This window comes from Mustela putorius, unplaced genomic scaffold, assembly GCF_011764305.1.
Source record: "Mustela putorius furo isolate JIRA1106 unplaced genomic scaffold, ASM1176430v1.1 tig00000407_pilon_pilon_pilon, whole genome shotgun sequence".
In the NCBI taxonomy this organism is placed as follows: Eukaryota; Metazoa; Chordata; class Mammalia; order Carnivora; family Mustelidae; genus Mustela; species Mustela putorius.
Window position 1 is genome coordinate 23304830 of NW_025421373.1, and position 21330 is coordinate 23326159.

The 21330-nt window shown below is 55.6% G+C and overlaps 1 protein-coding gene across 2 annotated transcripts in view; it reads left to right on the plus strand.

The window, feature by feature from the left end:
• SYNPO (synaptopodin) overlaps nucleotides 1-21330 on the plus strand; it is a 53941-nt gene that overhangs the window by 28442 nt on the left and 4169 nt on the right. Inside the window, exons 1-2 of one of the 2 annotated variants that reach the window (XM_045079576.1) lie at nucleotides 9269-9455; nucleotides 14870-17223. In XM_045079576.1, the coding sequence (XP_044935511.1) occupies nucleotides 15202-17223 (2022 nt within the window). In that variant the 5' untranslated portion in view covers nucleotides 9269-9455; nucleotides 14870-15201. Of the gene's footprint in view, nucleotides 1-9268; nucleotides 9456-14869; nucleotides 17224-21330 lie in introns of those variants that run through there. The other variant, XM_045079575.1, reaches the window with a different exon arrangement.

The following is a 21330-nucleotide window of genomic DNA, read 5'->3' on the forward strand; positions in this document are numbered from 1 at the left end:
GGAGTCAGCATGCCATCACCCAGCGGGCGCCAGTTGGCTCCCCCAGGCCCAGCTGCCAGGCCCCACTCAGGGCTCCCGCTGGGGGCTCCGCCCACCCCACCCTGGCTCTGGGCCTGAGGCTGAATGTTCTCCCTCCCCTACCCCTGCCCAGCCTCCAGGCAGATGGCGCTCTCACTGAGCCTGGGTGGGCCTGAAGCTCAGCCATAGGCTTAAGCTGTGCGCCTGGGATCTCTTGTCAGCACCTGCTGGCTGTGTGGCCTTGACTGGGGCTCTTTCCCTCTCTGGGCCTCAGACACACCAGAGTGGTGCTAGCAGTGAAAGCTCTTGACAGCTTCCCAAGTCTTTGCCAGACTCCATCTCTCATTTCAACCCAGCAGACCATGGTAGAGACCCATCTCAGGGAGCGAGGTGCCCTGTGAAGCCCACTGGGCTGGAGACCAGCAGAGCAGAGGACTGGACCGAGGGAATCTTGCGAACCCCAGTCTTGTACAACTTCTTCAGGGTGAGCAGGGCCAGAAACCACGGAGGTTTTTGCAGTAGTGATGTGAGCCATGTTTTTATCCATCGTTTCCTTCCCTCAGTTGACAAAAGTTTACGGAGCCCCAGCAATGCAGGGGCAGAGCAGAGGAAGGACAGCCAAGGCCCCTGCCCTCCAGGGCTGCTAACTGTCGTCAGTCAGGGCAGACTGACGCTCAGAAAAATATGATGGAATTACAGATCTAATGAGAGTTTGGAGGAGAGGCAGAGGAATGTGACCTCTGAGGGCAGGCAGCCCTCCCTGAGACCCAGAAACAGACCTGAAGGGTGAGAAGTGTGGTCAGAAAGGGACAACCCAGGGGGTAAGGAAGAAAGCATTCTAGGCTTTCTAAGTAGCAGCTGATGCCAAGGCTCTGGGGTGAGGAGGTGCTTGGGCCCTCTCTGAGCGCTTGAAGGAGGGGCAGTATGACAGGAAGATACGCTCCTTTTGGGGGGAGGCTGCAACAGGGGGCTCACGGGCAGCGGGGCTGGTTATGCAGGGCCTAGAGCCTGGGAAGGGGTTTGAGGCCCATCCTGGGAAGGAGGAGTGACTGCCAGCGCTGGTGTGGGAGGCTGGTCCTGCCTTCTCTCTCCTTTCCCTTGGAGCTGCACCCTGAGAGAGCTGTCCCAGGGTCCTTCCACACTCCCCTAGGCTCCTTACCCAATGTCCGGATCTTCTTTGCAGCCTAATGGCCATCAGACGCACCTGCCTTCCAGGAGGTTCTGGTGGTCTATCAGGCCTCAAACGCAGGCTGGTGAGGGCATGTTCTTAGCTACCTACTCGGCTGAGTGCCTCTGTTCAGGAGAATTCTTACTTTCTTTTATTCCTGTGAGAGCCTGTGGCCACAAGGAGGTTTGGTGTGGCTGAATGAAGGCCTGCCCCTGGATCTCTGGCCACTGCCTGTCACTGCCTCCTGTCCCCTGCCCCACTCCAAGCAGCACTATTCAACTCCAGAGTCTGTCCCAGCAAATCCTAGGAGGAGTTGGGGGGACTGTGTTCTGAGCCTAGGTCTGCTGTGTGCTCTTGGGTACCTCCCTTCTGCTCTCTGGGCCTAAGCCTCTCCATCTGTATTGTTTGTGTGTTTTTTAAGACTTTATTTATTTATTTGACAGAGAAAGAGAGATCACAAGTAGGCAGAGAGGCATGTAGAGAGCCGGGGGAAGCAGGCTCCCTGCTGAGCAGAGAGCCCGATGCCGTCTAGATCCCAGGACCCTGAGCTCATGATCTGAGCCTGAGGCTCATGACCTAAGGCAGAGACTTAACCTACTGAGCCACCCAGGTGCCCTCTCCATCTGTATCGTAGGCAAATACTGTTTCCTGTGTTCAGTATATGGCCTATGGATACACGATCAGCATCACCTGGAACTTCTTAGAAAGAGACTCTCAGGCCTCACCCTCCGCCTCCTGAGTCCGAATCTGCGTTTTAACAACATCCCTGAACAATTACATTGAGTGTACATTGGAGTTTGAGAGGCCCTGTTCTAGGTGGGTCGCTTTTAAACTTAAACATTTTTTTAAAAATTGAAAGCTACAGAATCTTCCTGTCTCTCTGAAGTTTTACATATGAGACACATAAGAGGGGAACCACCCACTCTGTATTTATGCATCGCACGAACAGGGACGGGGAGGAGTGTGGTGGGGTGGTTGAGGCCTGGGCGTATTAGGAGGGGCATGGGAAGGGAGGAGGAGAGGATAACAGGAAGAGGGTGGGGTGGTGTCCCATCTTCTCTGGCTTCTTCCTTTCCCCTGGAGAGCCCCTGACCAGGTGCCTGGAAGAGCCCTTTGAGTTCTGATGTGCAGGGTCCTTTGTCTTCACGGGCTTGGAAAGCTGGGCTTGGAGGGAGGGCGCTTGACCATCCACAGCCTGGCAAGACCTTGTTCCCTGCCTGTCTCCATCTTGGTGTCCTGTTCTCTTCCCTGTGGAATTCCTGAAAGGGTAGCCGGTGCTATTCTTAGCATGACAGGACAGTGAGGAGAGAACATGCTAGTGCATTATTTATGCCTCTGAGTCAACAGGATTACATTCAGAGCTCGAAGAACACCACCCTCCCCGGATGGCCGTCATTGGCACTTCCCATGAACCCGTCACCCATCCCTTCTTGGCCCTGACCATTCCTGCTCGGAGCCTCCAGCCCCTAAGCTGGGAAATGGGTCATGAAATAGAAGGGGAAGCAGGGACTAGGACAGAGTTGTTTTGGAGATATCATTTCATTTCTGTGTTCATTCAACACATGTTTATTGAGCACACATTATACTCGGTAGGTGTGGGTACACAGGTGAATGAAACAGAATCCCTGCCTTCCAGAAGCTTCCGCTTGAGCCTGTGAGTCCACGGCGCTGTGTCCTCCCAGGAGCATCCGTGCTAGGCCTGATGCTAGGTGCTTGGCACATCTGAGATCTAGTCCGCAGAACCACGCTGCGGGGTAGGGATGAGGGGAGCCCTTTACAAGGGGGAAAGCTGGGCGTAGCATTTATAGGACGTGCTCAAGGTAGTGATCTGCTCAGCTGGCATTTGAACTGGGGGTGCTGGGAACAGAAGGACCACTTGGGATCAAATGGTAGCATGTAAGGTACCATTGAGGGAATTGGGGGAGCCCCTGCACTGCCCGGTGAGAGGGACATTATGGCTAGAAGGAACTGACCTGTTTGTGGTTGTCCTGTTCTTGGCGAACCTGGAGTTACTGGAGAAGTCATGTGTGTCTGGAGGCTTCGCAAGCCCGTAGGGAAAGGACAGGTACACTGTGGGCCAAAAGTCAGAGCGATTGGGGATGGGGCGATAAGGCCCTGGGGCCTCATGATGTTGAGCCGAGGGAGAGCTGCATTCTGGGAGATTCTGGCCAGGCCCCTTGGTCGCTCTCTGCCTCAGTCGTTTGGTCTAGAAAATAGTGTAACAATCCCTGCTCGGCTTCTGTCTCTGACAGATGCGAAGGGGCTGGTAAAACGAGAAAAGGGCGCACAGCCAAGGGATGGCATATTACGTAAATGCATGTATCTTCTTAAGTGTATTTTTCGTTAACATTATGGGGTCTCCCTATGTATCAAACTATGTTCCAGCCATTTCCTCGTATGTTAATTCACTTATAAACACGTTAATAAAAGCATGCATTGTAAAGCCCAGTGGGTCCCCAACTTGGCAGTGTTTCAGAACCCCTCAGGGGGACTGTTAAGGTGGACAATCTGTGGTCCAGGGCTGGGGTGGATCCCAGGAATGTGCCTTTGGGACATACTTGCTGAGGGATCCTTGAGCACCTGCAGGTTTCTGCTCTGGGTCAGAGAGGGAACAGCCTCTCTGCTCATCAGCTGCTCTGTATACCCGCACCCCCCAACCCCACAACCTGAAGGCACAAAGCCAGGGACGGGGATGGTGACATGTGGTAATGCTGGTGGCAGCTGGTAACATTTACAGTGCCCTGCGAGGCATTTTACATGGCTTTTCTGTTTAATTGCAGCATGGGTAGAAAAGGGGACACTTTCCGCAAGGACAAAACCCACTGGCACATTTGAGTATCGGGGGTAGATTCTTACGTATTGCGTATTGCTGGAAAGTGGAGACCAGGACCGAAGGGCAGAGAGGCTGGAGAGAATTTGAAGTCACACTCGCCGTGCACTTAACCTTTTACAGTAGTGTGTGCCCTCCAGGCAGGGGCCGTGTGGCAACTCAGCTCCCCATGGGTGGACTGGGCAAGCTGGCGGGAGAGGGCTGCATGGGCCCTCCGCCTGCAGCAGGTGCATCTGGGCCAGTTGGCCACCCGGGGAGCCGTGTGTCTTGCTGGCACACGTGCAGGTGCTCAGTGCATACACACTCGCGTATAGGTTCTGCCCCCTCTGAGGGGGTGCCGGCAGGCCTCCGTGTACTGCAGGCGTGAAACAGGCAGCGCCTGTGCGTGTTGGCGAGAGCACAGAGGCGGAGGTGCTGCTGCAGGGTAGGCTGTCGCCAGCACTGAGAAGCTAACGAGAATGCATGTTGCAGGGTGTGTACGTGCATGCGTGTGTGCCCGCACGCATGTGTGTACGTGCACGCGTGCATGCACAAATGGCTGCCAAGTAGGGGGATCCCTCAGATCCTGATGAACCATTAGAGAACTTGGTTTCTTTTCTTCTCTTTTTTCTTTTTTTAAAATTTTATTTATTTATTTGACAGAGAGAGAGAGAAAGAGATCACAAGTAGGCAGAGAGGCAGGCAGAGAGAGAGCGGGGGAAGCAGAGAGCCCAATGCGGAGCTCGATCCCAGTACCTCGAGATCATGACCCTGGCTGAAGGCAGAGGCTTAACCCTCTGAGCCACCCAGGCACCCCATCCCCGCATCCATCCCCACATCCACCTTACGGGCCCCATCCTCAGACCTGCCAGGTGCGAGCCTGCCTCAGGACCTTAACACTCCCTGTTCCCTCTGCCTGATCTCTCTCTTTTCCTACACACACGCAGGCCTCACTCCCTCACCTGCTTACTTCTTCACGCAGGTGTGACTTCTCAGAGGCTTCAGCTACTGTATTTCTCTTTGCAGACCCTCCCCCTCCCCCATGCAGTCAGTATATGTCTCGTCCCTGCTTTATCTCGTTAACTCGTGTAGGTGTCATCTTGCTCCCCTACCAGAATGCAAGCAGGGACCTTTGTCCGTCACTCTTCATGGCTGTGAACAGTGCCATGCCCTTGGCTGGGGTACAGTAAATATCGGGGGAGGGAATGAGTCCATCACCACCTCTACTTCCTTTTTTCCTTTAAAGTGTCTAACTTTCATTACCGAAATACCTACTTTTCCCCAAACAGGAATATGCCCTTCACAGGTTTGACGTGTTCGTTACACTCCTCTGTCACTACCCACGTGAAACCTACCTACCTAGTATGATTTCAGGTCTCGGGGTCCCACTTAGATCCTTTGGCTTCCGCTAGAGGCGTGGGACACCATACTCTAGGAATCATTGTTCCAGTCTGATCCTCTCTTTGGACACATGGACAAACAGAAGCCCAAAGATGGTCAGGAAATAGTCCAGTGTCTCACCCAAACTGTGACAGGACAGATCCTGGGGCCAAATCTCTTGGCCTCTAGTCTTCTGTTTTTTTTGCAGTTTGAGGGACAAGGAGCAGGCAAGGGCTGGGTGGTCCAGCCTGTCCTCTGGCAGCGGACTCCTCCTGCTGGAGGTGAGCCAGACAGGCCTGGTCACTGGGGGATGGCATGAGCGCATGGCAGGGTCGGCAGCCTCCCGCATGCCCTGGGCCACGGTGCCCTCCAGGCTGTAGGGAGGTGGAAGCCAGCCATGGCTGCGCCTTCCCTCCCGGGACTCTTGTAGCTGGGGCACTCCCAAAGGGCCTGGGCACTCACGTCTAGCAAGGGGCATACCTGGGATTCAAACCTGGTTCTCTCTGCTACAACATGTTGGCTCGAGATGGATGCTGGGGTGCCTTTGCCGAGAGGATGCTGGGGGAGGGAGGGATCTGAGAGTGCGGGGCAGTTGGGCTGTGTCTGACTGTGAGCAGAAGAGCAAGACCAGACCCAGAGAGGGCCCGAGAAGGGAGGAAAAGAGACAGACAAACAGAGCCTGGGCCTTGCAGAGTTATGCAGAGGGGGCTTTGTGCAAACAGCTGAGTTCGGTCCCCCTCAGGCGAGTACAAAATTTCATACCACAGGAAGCATTTCTGCATCTCATTTACGCAGCAGCGACTCTGCAAAGCAGATATTATGATCTCTGTTTCACTGTTGAGGGAGTCGAGACCCAGAGAGGTGAGGTGATCTACGGAAGGCAGTCTGCGAGTGTTACAGGACGCCTGCTTGAACAGGGCATAGGAGGAGAACAGGCCGCGCCTTCGGCTGGACTTGGTCGAGGAAGGCTTTCTGGAAAGGGCAGGCAGGCTGAACGGACGTGGGAGTGAGAGGCGGGAGTGGAGACCGCATACCACTAACCGGCCAGATAACCTTGGCAAAGCCCAAAAACCTTTCTGAGCCTGTTTTCTCCTCTGTCAAATGGGTATAATGGCATCCCCAGGCCATAGCTTGCAAAGAGAAAATGAAACAACATAATAACCTAATGATACTACTTAAACCGAATGTCTGGAACTTAAGAAATTCCCAGCAAATAGCAGCTTGAGTGATAAAAGTCAAGTGTGTCCCGCCCGGACAAGTTTGCCCTCCGCAGTCACCTGCCCTGACCAAGGGATTCCCAGAGCCTTCTTAGGCAGATGTGAGCAAGCTTGAGACCTCAGAGATTTGGCATGGCCTAGGGAGCCTCCAGGAGCCCAGGGCCCGGCAGCCTCCAGGGGACAGGCACCGGGTCCACTGTGGCCCTGGGCTCCTCCAGGCGCTCAGGCTCCCTGCGCTCGTTACCCTGCTGCCAGGATTCCTCTAAGCCCGGGCCAGGCCGTCATTATCATTCCTCCTGCGTTCTTTCTCCCAGGCTATTTATTTTTCTGTGAGGAAGGAATGTGGGGAATTTACCACAGGGTGCTGGCCTTCACTTTCGCTGCAGCAGCCTCTTCTGGAAGAGGGAAGCGGCCCAGACAGATGGCTGAGGAGGCCGAGGCGGATGCAGAGCAGGGTCAGGCTGAATCTGCGGCCTGGACGGTGGGCCGTTGTGTAACCCACCTGGAGGCCCAGGTACCACGGTGCCGCTGGTCCCCTGGGGGAATGTGCCATGTAATGTACACAGCTTCGGTGGAACTCCCCCTGGAATACCCCATTCACTCTCAGACTACGGGCAAGCCCAGCGTTGGGCTGTGTTCCTCTCAAAGGTGCCTTCCTTTCCAGCTGGTCTTGATTTGGGGTAGGGGTGGTGGAGGGGAGTGGGGTGGGGATTGCCTTGAGCCTTCCAGCTTCCGCTGGGCTGGCACTATTGCTTGGAAAGCCTCCACAGCGCCATCTTTCAAGACCTAGAGCATATACATATGCCTCCTCCTCCAGGAAGCCTTCTGGGATTCCTTCTTCCTAATTAATTCTCGCAGTGCTTAATGGAATATTCTGCCTCTTAGGTCAAACCCTGTGATTTGAAGTTTCGTCTCCCTCTCCTCCCATAGACATGTTGCTCCCTCTCTCCTTCCTTCTCCCCATTTCTTCCAGGAAGTACCCTCTAGAGCTCTGATCTAGAATCTAGATGAATCTGAGATCTAGAGGTTTCTAGAAATTGGCTCCCAATGGTGGGGCAAACTGTGAAGGTGGATTTGGATTTGGGGAGGGCTCATCCTTCATTCATTAATTTCCTCCACACCTGAATGAGTGCCAGCCTCTGCTGAGTGTGGGGGCATTGAGAAAGGATGAAGACCTACTCTGGCCCCAGGATGCTACAGGCCAAGAGAAAGGGCTGCATCTTTGTGGAGGGCCCAATGTGCCAGGCCCTGGGCTGGGTGCTGGAGACCCAGAGATGGACTAGGCCCACCACACCCCTGGCAGAGGCAGTTTGGGGGAAGTCATCTCTCCCCAGACTGGCTCACTGCCTTTTGTCTCCTGGATGAAACATTCTGTCTGGAAGGGCAGGGTGTGGCAGTTCTTTGCATATTCTGGAGGCTCCCAGGGCTGGGGTGATGGAGGCTGGTGCAACAGGAGAGGACTTGGCTGGGCAGGCCTGGCTTACCTGGGCTCAAGTAGGAACTGGGGGCCCGAGTCTGAGCTTGGATCTTTGTGAACCAGTCCTTTCCAGTTTGCTGTGCACCTGGGGCTAAGCCTGCCTCTCTCTAGGTCACCATATTCAAGTCCCTGAAAATGTAATTGTAGATTGGTGTTTAGGCCAGTAGAGCAGATAGGAGAGGGGTGGTGGCTCCTGGTCCTTGGCAGAAAAGGACCCTACAGCAGAGGCCCAGCAATGAGCAATGCTTGTGGCCTAAAGGGATTGCTGCCAGCTAAGGCCCACACCCACCTGACAACCTTCTTCTTAGTTTCCCCCCAACCCACCCATTCTTCCTGCCTGATCCCAACCCACTTCCAGCTACAGATGCCAGGAGTTGGGCTAGGCCTGCTTCCCCTCAGGCCTTGGCTCCTAAACTTTCTCAGCCTGCTCTGAGGCCCTGGGGCCGGCTTGAGCTAGGGGTGGAGCACTGATCTCAGGAGTCTGGATGGATCCATGAGGGCTTCCTGGAAGCAGCAGCTGCTGGGCTGAGCCTGGATGGGGGATGGGGAAAATGAGCTCTTCAGAACAAGGGGGCCCAGGCTTGGTTGGCACCAGACTCCCAGCTCCAACTCTGCTCTGCCTGCCCCCTTGCTGGCTGTGGGACCCGGGGTGAGCTCTCTAATTCTGTGGGTCTCTTTTTCCACAACACAGGTCGGGAAGCCTCCCCTATGAGTTGGTGTGAGGTTTCATTGAGAAAATACAAGCTCACCCCTTTGCTTAGCAGCGGCTGGTGCTCCTCGCATGATGGCTATTGTTGTCTTCATTGACTTTATTGTTATTCTGCGAGCACACGTGGAAGATGTGGGGGACAGGGGAGAATACAGAAGGGAAGACCTTGGGACCCCTGATCAGGTGCAGACCACACAGGGGAGGCGGGAACTGCCAGGGGGCGCATGGGAGCCCTTGGGTTCTCTGTGGCCGCTGGGAGGGCACAGAGAGCAGGTTAGTAAGCCCTCAGGCAGGCTCTGGCGGCAGGGGCCCTGAATGCCGTGATGAGGACTTGCTGTTTGATCCTCCACATCCTGGGGAGGCAGGAGAGAGAAATGAGCGAAGCCAGGCAGAGGAAGATGAATCTGGCATCACGGGGCGGGTAGATTGGCGGAGGAGAGACTGGGGGGGCGGAGAGGCCATTTAAAAAGCTGTTGCAAAATCGGTTTTCCTGATAAAGAGCTGGGCTGAGTCATCTGTGGAGGAGAGAAGTCACATCCAGCTCCTGCACTGCCTTCGAAGTGGGATTTTCCTCTCTTTGTCAGCGGGGCAATTGGCTGCCTTTCCCGGAGGCTTTGAGAACCGAGGCCGGCTCAGCATCCAGGGGGAAGCTGGGCTGCAGGGAGGACCCAGCTGGAGTGAGTAAGAGGAGCACACGGCAGTGCCTTTGTGGTTTGGGGTGTGTGACTTAGGGCCTCTGGCCTCCCTCTCTGGTCTCAGCTCCCCTCTGGGCATCAAGAAAAGAGGTATGGATGACTTCTGCCAGCCTGTTAGTGGCAAGGCTGGAGCTAGGTCTGGGGCTCCCTGTTTCTGTTCTTATGCATCTCCCATGCCTGGCAGTCCTCCTCACCTTAGTATGAATTACTCTCCTCCTGAGAGGACGGCTGGCAGCCTGCTGAGATTCAGTCAGGTTGCACTCCCTGGGACTTTGGCATGGTTGGAGCACTCCCTAGGGAACAGAGGCTGTGTCATTTCCTCCTGCGGCCGGGAGAAGATGGGGTAGGGGCTGGCAAGGCGGCCAGGCCATTACTCAGGCCCAGTTCATCTTCCTGCCCCTAGCTGAGCCAGAGGTTGTGTAGCGGCCAGCCATTGGTTCCTTCCTGACCCCGGCAGGGGGGCGGTTTACCCAGCCTGCTCACCTGTCCCATTGCCAAGACTCCCAGGCGACCACAATGGGCTGCCTCCAGCCAGTCTCCATTCCCTCCTCTGGCTCCCTGTCCCACGCCACCCTCTTTGGGGCCTGGGTACTCCCATTGACTGTAGCCGTGTGAAGAAGCATTTCCTTGAATTCTCTCCCTGTCCTGACCTTCTGCTCTGGCCTCCCTTCCCCTGCCCCACCTCTTTCCTTCAGATCCTCCGTCCAGACAGGCCTGATGGTCAGCAGACCAGGCAACTGCCTACAGGGGTGATCAGGCTCGGAGAAAGGGCTTATCTCTGCCTAAGCACAACTGGAACTCAGGTCTCCTGCTTCCTGATACTATGCTCTCTCCATTCTACTGGTCTCTCATTTCCTAGCAGTCATTTCTACCTTAGTAAGAATGAGTTCTATCAGCTCTTCTCCTGCGAGAAAAAAGGGAGAGAGCATGGCTTGTTCTAGGCAGCTGAGAGGGGAGAGGGCACTGCTGGGGACACGGACCGTGAGGCGGAGAAACAGGCCGTCCTGCAGAGCCTTGTCCAAGTGCTCTGGAGCCTCTCTTGGTGTCCTTCCCTCCAAAGTCTGGGTCTAGAAGGCAGAACGGTTAAGGAATGAGACTCAGCAACCAGACTTAGAATTTTGAAAGTCAGCTCAGCTACTTGCAAGTTGTATGGACTTGGATAGGTCTTTCTGAGCTGCAGGTTCATCTGCCAACTTGGGAGAATGAGAGGGCTGGCCTCTCGAGTTTGGGGCAAGAATTGAGAAGGAGGATGGGTGTAAAGTATGCAGCGCGGCCCCTGGTCAGTGGCAGGGGCTGCATGATGGCCATTGTGGTCCTCATTCTGACAACTGTCCTTGGGGCTTCTTGTCTCCCCTACACTTAGGGAGTTACCTAAGTGTCCTTACCCTGTGTACTTAGGGAGTTACCCAGGTGTCCTTACCCTGGGCAGCTCTTCCTTGTGTCTGCCCTCACCCCTTCCTCTCCCGAAGGCCTGTCTTCAGAACTCCTGACCCACTGTCCAGAATGGGTCTTTCAAGGGCCAGCACCCCATCCTGAGAAGAGGGGGGCGTCGTGGCTGACACAGGCACAGGCCGCAGCTGTGCAAATGGGGGGCTCAGTCGAGATACATATCCCCCCATGGTCCTTGGCCGCCTCCTGCTTCTCCGGCTTTGGGGAGCCCCATCTAGGTCCTGGCTGGCTGGGGTACGGCCAGGGGCACCAGTTCCTGCTCTGGGGGACTTAGGGGCCCCCCTCCCCTGGTGCCCTGAAATGTGGGACTCTGGGGTGCCTGTGGCTAGCCCAGCCCCACTTCTCTCAGCTTTGTGCAGGGTGGCAGAAATCGGCTGGATCGCTGGCAGGGTCTTGCCCAAGCCTCCTGCCGGATTCCTTTTCCGTGGAGTCACTGCAGGCTGGGGCGGGGGGGGGGCGGGAGCTCTCTTGGAGGCAGGGCTCTCTCACCCCTTGGCCTTTTCTGCTGCCCTCCTCTTGTCCCAGAACAGCAGCAGGGGGACTGGGCGGAGTTCCAAGCCCAGCTGGGGGTCAGCAGACAGGGTCCTGGCCCAAGGCCTACTCTGCCACCCTTTCCCTCTCTCAGCCTCCCAGGCCTGCTTAGCCCCCAAGGGCCCTTCATGCTCTGACATTTTGAGCATTTTCGAAACCCATGGCCTTTAGAACAAGTCTGGGGACAGGATGGAAGCAGAGAAGCAAGGAGAAAAACAGGCAAGTGCGGGGATATTGGGAGGTCTGGATTATTCAAACCCTGAAGCACTTTCTAGGAGCCTCAGGCTGTGGGAACGAGTTAGCCAGAAGGCTTGGTGCTCTCCGGAGTCACACAGAGCCGAGGTGAGCCAGCTCCGCTACTTTCTGGCTCTGTGACCTCAGGCAACTCACTTTACCTCTCCAAGCCTTGGTTTTCTCATTACTACAAAGTGGATAATAATAGTTAATGCTTCATAGCATTGTTGTGTGAATTAAATAAGATAATATGTATAATCAATGTTAGTAGTTGTGTCATAGGAAACACTAGTGGGATGACGACGGATGTGTATCCTGACCATGCCCCATGGGGAGGGGAATTGTGTCTGTGAATCTCTACAGGGCTCTCAGGTTGGAAAGAAAAAGCTTTTCATCTATGTGGCAGTAGAGGTTGGGAGTTCACATAAAGAGTGACTTTATAGCAAAGGTGTACGCATTAGTAGAAGGCAGCTCTTTAGGGTAGTGAGCTCCCCGTCAGTGGAGTGTGTAAACAGAGGCTTATAACTCAGGGGTGTGGTCTTAGGGACACAGGAATTATGAGGGTAGTTAGACCCAGTGGTGGCCATTCCCAAGACCCTGAGGCTCCGTAGTTTGGGGCAGTAATCCCTGCCTCTCCATAATGCTGAAATCCCCTGCAGGTGTGACCTTAAGAGAGTCACATCCCTTCTCAGGATCCTGATCTTAGGGAAGAACCTCCTTTGCCAGAAAAATTTCTGACCCCTTCCAGGGAGTAGAGTATGGTCACCACAGAGCAGCTTCTCCGGGGGTAGCATGCACCCTCTGCCCTGTCCCCCGGGGCTTGATGACAATGAGTACTGCTGGCATTCATGAACTCATTGCAGCCTTGCAACCCTAACGTCAGAGCTTTTATCACTGCTCCTCAGTTAAGGAAACTGGCTCTGAGAGGTGTGGGGACTTGCCAAGGTCGCACAAGTAGCAAACGGCGGAGCCCGGATTCGGGCCAGGAGTCCTGGTTTCTCAGCAGAGCAGAGGAGGTGAACACTGCTTGAACCCAGCAACCGCTCAGGGCCCTCCTGTGTGGCCTGTGTGCCCCCACTCAAGATCCCACCCCCGGGCGACAGCCTGGCCAAACCCACAAATCCTTCATCTTTTAGAGATGGGGCAACCCAGGCAGGAGAGGAGTCCTACCAGGAGGGAGCAGGTGTCGGGGTGCACAGGGTCGGCTTTTCTGGACAGGTGGGCACAGGTATGTGTGGGTGGGGAGCCAGATCCTGATGGGAGGAGGGGAGAAGGAGGTAGGGACCAGAGAGCCTCTCTTCTGTGTGGGCCTCCCTGTGACCCTAGTGTGACGCTCTGGGCCTCAGTTTTCTCATCTATGTAATGGGGGTAGTGGTCAAATAGCTCCTCTGTAAGGGCCCTTCCAGCTCTGGGAGCCCATGAATTCCGAGCCTCGCTGGCAGGATGCCTAGAAAGACTGTCCCTGGAGACCCATTCAGCATGTCACGGCCAGTGCTAATGAGGGCATGGTAGGAGGGAGGGCAGGGTCAGATTCCTCAAGAACTAATTAGCTTCCCACAGTAAGGAGGGGGAGAGGGAGGATGACAGAGGGAGGAGTTTTCCCAGCCACTGACGGAGCTGTTGACCATGGCCACAGGCTATCTCGTCCATCTGTCCACTGGTCCTTTTGTTCATTCATTGTTCCATAAGCATAAATTGAGCACCAATGGTGTGCCAGCTGGGTACTGGGGATATAGAGAGAAGTGGTTGCCTGCAGTGAGCTTATGGATTAACAGGGGTCTGACCCCAGCCTGATAGCCTGATCACCAACCTCAGGCCCCAGACTCCGCAGCCCTAGACTGAGTCCGTCCCCAACCACAGACTCTGCCTGCTGTATATCGCAAAGGGACCTATTGGGACAAATGGGCAACTCAAGCATGGGTTGTGAACCCAGTAAGAACTGGTTTTGAGCCTAGCCTTGCTGCTCTTTGCCATGTGACCATGGGTGAGTTACTTACAAAGCATCGGGACCTCATTTTCTGCTTCTGTAAAACAAGGGCAGGTAACGTTTGTCTTCCAGTGTTCTTGTGTGGACAAAATCAAGTAATGCAGTGTTCTAGTATAGTTGCTGCTGAAATTAGCCAAATACCCTACTCTCATGATATTAAAATATGAGAATTTTAAAACAACTATTTAAATAAAAGAAGAAACTCTGTAAGAAGGAACTGGTCACAGTTGTTATTGATTTGTGGTGGGAGTGCTCAGGGGTGGAGGGACATTTTTTACTGAAGGCTTTTTGGTTTTTTAAATTTTTGAATTTTTAGACCATGTGAATGCATTCCCTACTCTAAAAAGGGAATGTATTACTGTTAGTGTTTGCAAATGATTATACTATGAGTTTGAAAGTGAAAAGGACCCTAAGACAGACACATAGAAAATGTTCTGGGGGTTCATTCATGCATTTGGTAATGCCTACTAAGGGCCCCCTTTATGCCAGGCAGTATTCTAAGGGCAGGGGACCAAATGGGTCAAACAAGGTCATTGCCCTGTTAGAGCTTATATTCTAGGTAAGGTGTCTGATGATAAACAAGGAAACAGTGATTCCAAATGATGGTGAATGCCTTGAAGAAAATAAAGAGATGGGATAGGAGGGGAGAGGACTGATTATAGAGCAAGAATCCGCCAGAGAGGGAACATTCAAGCAAATCCTGTGTGGCAAGAAGAAACCAACATAGAATGCCACCTGGGAAAAGATCATTCCAAGCAGAGAAAAGAGCAAGTGCAAAGGTCCTGGGGCAGGAGCAAACTTGACATTTTCAAGGAATTGAAAGAGCCTAATGAGCAAAGGGTGGTAGGGGATGAGTCAGGGATGGAGTGGGCCTCTACTGTGAGGGTGATGTGTTCTTGCTGAGTCTGATAAAGTGCAGTATCAACAGCCTTCAGGGGGAAGCCAAATGAGGGGCCGGGTCATGCTGAAGGGGTAATCAGGGGAGGTTTTACACAGGTGTTAGTGTTTGAGTTGGGCCATGATTATTGGGGCAGGGATCATCATGAGGAGAGGGGATTCCAGAAAACAGCGAGGAAAGATCAGATTCCAGAGGAAAAGATCATCAGTAGGAGGGACACGGTGGCCATCTGTCTGTCTCTGTACCCCAGTGGCTTGCATTCCCATTTGCTAACTGGACCTCTGTCTCTCTCTGCAGCATTGGGCCTGAGCACTAGCCTCACTGAGAGAGATCTGAAAGAGGCCAAGGCCCGCAGCCAGCAGATCGCAGCCCAGCTCACCACCCCTCCCAGCTCCAACTCCCGCGGCGTCCAGCTCTTCAACAGGCGCCGGCAGAGGGTGAACGAGTTCACCTTGGAGAACCACAGCCGGAGGGGACAGAAGCCCAGCCAGGAGTCCCTCCAAGCGCCCCCTGCCAGCCCCGCAGGCTATGCCTCAGGGCTCAGCTTGAGTCCCACCTCACTGCCTGAACCAGGCCCTCTAAGGAACACTAGCAGCCAGATCCCCGACGTAGGGGTCCCTGTTCATAGCATGGAGGGATGCTCGGAGAAGGCCAATTTGCTGCGGCACCTGGAGAAGGTGGCCAGCGAGGAGGAGGAGGTACCGCTGGTGGTTTATTTGAAGGAGAATGCCGCCCTGCTGACGGCCAATGGGCTGCACCTGTCCCAGAACCGAGAAGCCCAGCAGAGCCCAGCAAGCCCGCCGACGGCGGAGGTCCACAGCCCGGCTACAGACGTCAACCAGAACCTGTCCTCACTCAGTGGCACCCTCATCACGCCGACCTCGAACAGCAACCACAGCCTGCCGGCTGCAGACATCAATCAGAACCCGCCGGGCCCTGTCACCCCACAGAGCCCACCGCTCTCAAGCAGCCCACAGCCCTCGGAGGCTCAGCTCCCTCCCAATGGCACAGTGTCCGATTCCAAACCCGGTACCCTGTGTTCCGGCGGGCAGCCGCCAGAGCCGGCCGTGGAGGTGAGACCTAGCACGCTCCTGATTGATAAGGTGTCAGTGCCACCTACCACCACCAACACCTTCTCCAGACAAACAACTCCCCTCTCCAGCTCCGGGACCCCGGCCCCAGATTTCATGTCCAGCTCCCTGCTCATCGATTTACGGCCCAGTGCCCCAGCAGCGTCAGCAGAACAAGAGACGTCTGTGTGGGCAGCCACGGCCACTCCCGCCAAGCTCTACAGTGAGGTCCACTTCACGCTGGCCAAGCCCCCATCAGTGGTCAACAGGACCGCTAGACCCTTCGGGATCCAGGGTTCAGGAAGCACCAGCCAGATAGAGCGGAGCCCCATGGTAGAGAGACGACATCTCGGAGAGAAGATCCTGACTCCCCAGCCCCCCAGCATGGCAGACAGGAGCCCTCGGCCACAGAGACACATGATGTCCCATAGCCCCATGGTGGAAAGGAGGTCTGTGTCACAGCGAAGCCCAGCCTTGGAGAGACGCCCTTTGGGGAACTTCACCCCACCCCCAACCTATGCTGAGACCTTGTCCACAGCCCCCCCAGCTTCCCGGGTTAGGTCTCCCCCTTCCTACTCTGCCCTTTACCCCAGCTCTGACCCCAAGCCTTCTCCTCTGAAGGGCCAGGCCGTTCCTGCCAGCAAGACAGGCATATTGGAGGAGTCAATGGCCCGCAGGGGCAGCCGGAAATCCATGTTCACCTTCGTGGAGAAGCCCAAGGTGACCCCGAACCCGGACCTGCTGGATCTTGTGCAGACGGCTGATGAGAAGCGGAGGCAGAGGGACCAGGGGGAGGCAGGCGTGGAGGAGGAGCCCTTTGCACTGGGGGCCGAGGCCTCCAACTTTCAGCAGGAGTCAGCGCCCCGGGACAGAGCCAGCCCTGCGGCGGCCGAGGAGGTCCTCCCGGAGTGGGCCTCGTGCCTCAAGTCCCCGCGCATCCAGGCCAAGCCGAAGCCCAAACCCAACCAGAACCTGTCTGAGGCCTCCGGGAAGGGGGCTGAGCTCTACGCCCGCCGCCAGTCCCGGATGGAGAAGTACGTCATCGAGTCCTCGGGCCACACCGAACTGGCCCGCTGCCCTTCGCCCACCATGTCCCTGCCTTCATCCTGGAAATATTCCACCAATGCTCCTGGCGGCTTCCGAGTGGCATCCCGGAGCCCAGCTCGGACCCCGCCCGCCTCCCTCTACCATGGCTACCTGCCCGAGAATGGGGTCCTGCGCCCCGAGCCCACTAAGCAGCCAGCCTACCAGCTGCGGCCCTCGCTCTTCGTCCTCTCACCCATCAAGGAGCCTGTCAAGGCTTCGCCGAGAGCCGCCTCTCCTGCCAAGCCGAGCTCCCTGGACCTGGTGCCCAGCCTCCCCAAGGGGGCCCTCCCGGTGTCCCCAGCCCTGCCTCGGGCCTCCCGCTCCTCACCGGGCCTCTACAGCTCCCCCGGCCAGGACGGCCTCCAGCCCACAGCCGTGAGCCCGACCTACAGCAGTGATATCTCCCCCGTGTCGCCCTCCAGGGCGTGGTCTCCCCGCGCCAAGCAGGCCCCCAGGCCCTCCTTCTCCACCCGGAATGCTGGGATCGAGGCTCAGGTGTGGAAGCCTTCCTTCTGCTTCAAGTAGAGGACCCCACAGGAATCCCACTGCCTGGCAGGACCCCCTCTCAGAGGGCTGGATGGAGAGCAGATGTGGCTGAAAGTGGCACTGAGCTGAGGGTCAAGAGTATGGGGCCTCGGGGCTCAAAGGTCGATGCTGCCACCAGCTAGCTTTGTGACTCTGGGCAGGTCGCCTCTGCTCTCTGGGCTGCAGCTGCCGCAAGGGTCATTAGACTCCATGTCTGAGGGACCCGCCGTCCCATACTGGGTCGGGGGGAGGGCAACGAAGAGGGAGCTCCCCTGGCAGGCCGCAGTGAGGCTGGGGGCTCCCTCAGGCCTTTGTGAGCTGTGGGGATGCCAGCGTCTTGCTGGGGAATGGCCTAGAAGGGGACCCTCCTGTGGGCTTCCAGAACAAACAGCCGGCCAGTGCCTCCGTGCAGCCAGCCAGCCATGGGTCCGCCTCCTCAGCTGCCCCAGCTCCTGGCATCCTTCTGCCTGTCGCTGGCTTCTTACCTGCACTGGCCTGTCTCCTCCACCTCTGCCTTCTGGACGCCGTTTCCTCTCCGCTGCTTCAGAGAGCTCTGTCCTGGCCGCCACGTTTTCTCCTCTCGGGGTTCTTCTGCTGGATGAGGACTTAGCCTGCCACTGCTGTCTGATGCTTTCCATCCCGACCCTCTGCTCCCCTGCCTCCCTGTCCTCTCCAGACAACTGGCTCTGCGCTGGGGATGAGACCTTGGTCCCGGTGCCACCTGGCTGGCCCTCTGTGTGCTGGGGTGTGCGAGGTCCCAGGGAGTCCCCCAGAGAAGGACGTGCAGGTGTGGGCGTGCAGTGAGAGCGGCCCCTGGCAGCGTACTCATTGGCTAGTCGGGCTTCAACCTCAACCGAGATCTGGCCCACTAAAAGCAACTATCTCTGCGTAGTGGTGGGCGCCGCGGAGAGAGGCTGGAGGGGAGGGTCTGGTCCCATCCTAGCCTCCCCTTTGCTGTGTGAGTCCAGCCAAGTCACTTTCCCTTCCTGGGCCTCAGTTTTCTTATTTACCCAGTCTGTGCCCTTCCAGCTGTGACTGTCTGTGAGGATTGAGAGAATAGGCTGGTGCTTTGGGAGCAAGGGCTTGTAAGTGATAAGACAGTCCCCTGGGGAAAAGAGGAGGAGGCAATGGGCTGTTGGCCGTAGAAGGGCTGGAGATGAGAGGTCTGTGAGGGCGTCCCGGGGAGGGTACTGCTGGAGGAAGCCGCTGCAGGAGGCCAGGGAACCAGAAGCCCAGGCTGGGACAGCCTGGAGACAGTAGAAGCATAGGAAGCCAGGGCAGGAGCACAGCCTCGTGGTGGGACTGAGGGGGAGACCTTAAGGTTTTGAGGAAAAGGCTGGGATTTAAGAGATATAGATTCTACCAGATTAATTCCATGTGTATCCTTGAGTCTCAGTTTCCCCATACAGTGAGGATACTGAGTCAGGCAGGGTGAGATCTTCACCACCTCTGACATGTTTGAGGTGAGCCAGCCCTGAAACCAGACTCTGTTGGCGGCGCGGGGTGGGGGGGATGGTGTGAGAATACAGACGAAAGAGGCAGAATTCAGATGGAAGCCTCCCAAGGCTGGGGGCCGAGCACCACCCACTCCCTCTTCCCCGGCCCTATTTCTGGGCTCCCCAGCGGGGCGAAGGGTGGTGGAGGCGGTGCCCGTGCTGGGCCGAGCCTGCAGTTTTCGTGAGCTCTGGGCTCGTCTCCATGGGAACAGGGGGGGTGCCTTCCTAGTGAGTTCATTCTGCCTGGAACTGGGGGGCATGCGTAGGGGAGTCGTAAGTGAGCTCAGCTTCTTCATACCAGCCCCCTCCCAGGACAGAGTGAAGCCCCTACCCCAGACCCCTGATCCTTTCTACCCCTGAGGGCCAGCAGTGGAAGAGCCCACCCTCCATCCTGCAGCTCCCGCGGCCAGGCTGGCCGAGCTCTTCCCCTAACTTTGTTTTCTCTCCTGTTCTCAATACACTCAGCCTCAAATCTGTCTTGCTTCTTTCTTTTTTCGGCGCTCCCTGGCTGGTGGTCTGGGCTCTCCCCCCTTCCTCCCTGATTCTGGCCTGGGAAGGGGGAGCTGGACGACTCCGTTCCTGTGTGTGAGCATGTGGCGTGTCTCCATGGGCTGTTTGTGACTCTGGTTCTGCTGTGGGTATGGATGTGTGGTGGCTTGGAAGCCAGGGCTGCCCTCTCTCTTCCCTGGGTCAGGACGTAGGGAACCATAATCCTGTGGAAATTCTTTTGTTTTCTCCTTCCTCCAGAGTTTGGCCAAAAAGCTTATAGAGCATGGGGGAAAGCCCACAGCCCCTTACAGCCCAGGTTTGTTTGAATTCTTTGAAAGTGGAATGTAAATGCCTTTAGCCAGAGCATATACTTTCTGGTTTCCTCATGCCCCCTCCCCCCTCTCCGTGTTATCTTAATCTGGCAGTTTCCCATACTCATCACCTCCAAGCTCCTGAACACGGTTTCTGCCCCTGGTGGAGAGGAACAAGCTGGCATCAAGAGTCAGAAGAGGGTTGTAGTCCCCACCTGACTCCTTGTGTCAGGTGGGGACACAAGGGGTTGTCCTTAGACATCCCCTTCTCAACTCTGGGCCTCAGTTTCCCTTCCCTCCAAGGAAAGGGGCTGCAGAAGGCAATCTGGGAGCTAGTTCCATTTGGTCTTTGATAGTTCCTGTCTGACTGCTCTGCCTAAGCTTTCGCCCCACACACATGTCCTGCAGTGGGGCTGGTGCTGGGTTAAGTGGGCGCTGTTTCTGAGTTTTTACCCATGTGCATTTCCAGGGAGTTTTGGCTTATATAAGACATTGAGGGCTTTGTCAGAAAGTGAACAGTCCTGATTTCTCACAGCTTTTCTGTACTGTGCACCCCACCTCCTGCGCTGCACACACAGAGTCAGTACCCAGACATGGCAGTTCCGATGAGGTCAGGCTCTGGCCCACCTCCAAATGATGCGGAACTGCTTACCATTGTCCAATAGTTCACCCCAGGCTTGGGAAGTCAGTTCTGCTGCTTCTTCCTTCCACTGCCTGGCCTAGCCATCCCCTCGTGGCCACCGAAGGCAGAGATAACACTTAGAGATTTCAGACAGGTATAACTCTTCCTGCCCCAGCCTGCCCCTTTTCTAGCTGCAGAGCCCTGGTCCTTGTACCCCCAGACTTGTGGACAGGCTGGGATCAATTACTCTTGGCCGCATTTCCCATAGCTGGGCTGATTGAAAGCTTCCTGGGATGTGTCACAGACAGAGAAGGTCCCAGTGTCTCTGGCTCACACAGACACAGCTTTGGTCCTGGGAATGAAAGGGGTGGATCCTATGCTGAGCTTTTTACCTTTTCAAATTGATGATTGGGGTCTTGGTTGTCCCCAGGAGGTCCCTAAAGGTCCCTCCAGCATTACTATCCCATGAAAAATCTCCTATAGGAACTGCTGTTTAAGGGACCCCATTCTGAGTCAGGTCATCTAGTAGTTGCTGCATTGTAGGGAGAAAACATACTTCACTACTTTCTTTTGATTGAGAGAAATCAGATTCTGATTGGATGAGAGACTGACAGGCTTGACTGTGGCTGATTACTGATTGGATGAAAGCATGGATCCATGAATGGTTCTAGATTTTGATTGGGCAGAAGACATTGAAGGGACTGTCTAGGTCTGGACTCGGAGAAATGACTGCTGGTGAATCTGGATTGGATCGAAGGCTGAGTGGACTGGTTTACTGCTGTAATCTGATTGGATTAAGAGTTGGAAGGTTTAGCAGAAACAAGCTGGACATGATTCCCAAGCCCTGCACTTTCAAACCAGTTCTTCAAACTGCTTTAGCATGGTGTGGCCTTTGAGCAGAAGGTAGTCACACAGTCACACACACACATGCACACATCCTCATGGGGCAGAACACACCAGACAGTTATTTACACCTCTGAACTTCATTTTCATCCTTGTAAAATGGGTGTAATAATGCCAGCCACCACATCAGCATGCTGGGAGGATCTAATGGGGGAGAAAGGATGACATGGAAACTTGTAGACTGGAAAGTCCCTAAAGAGGTAGGAAACAGGTGTAGTCGTGTATAGCAGAGTAGTGCTTTATCTCCTCGAAGATG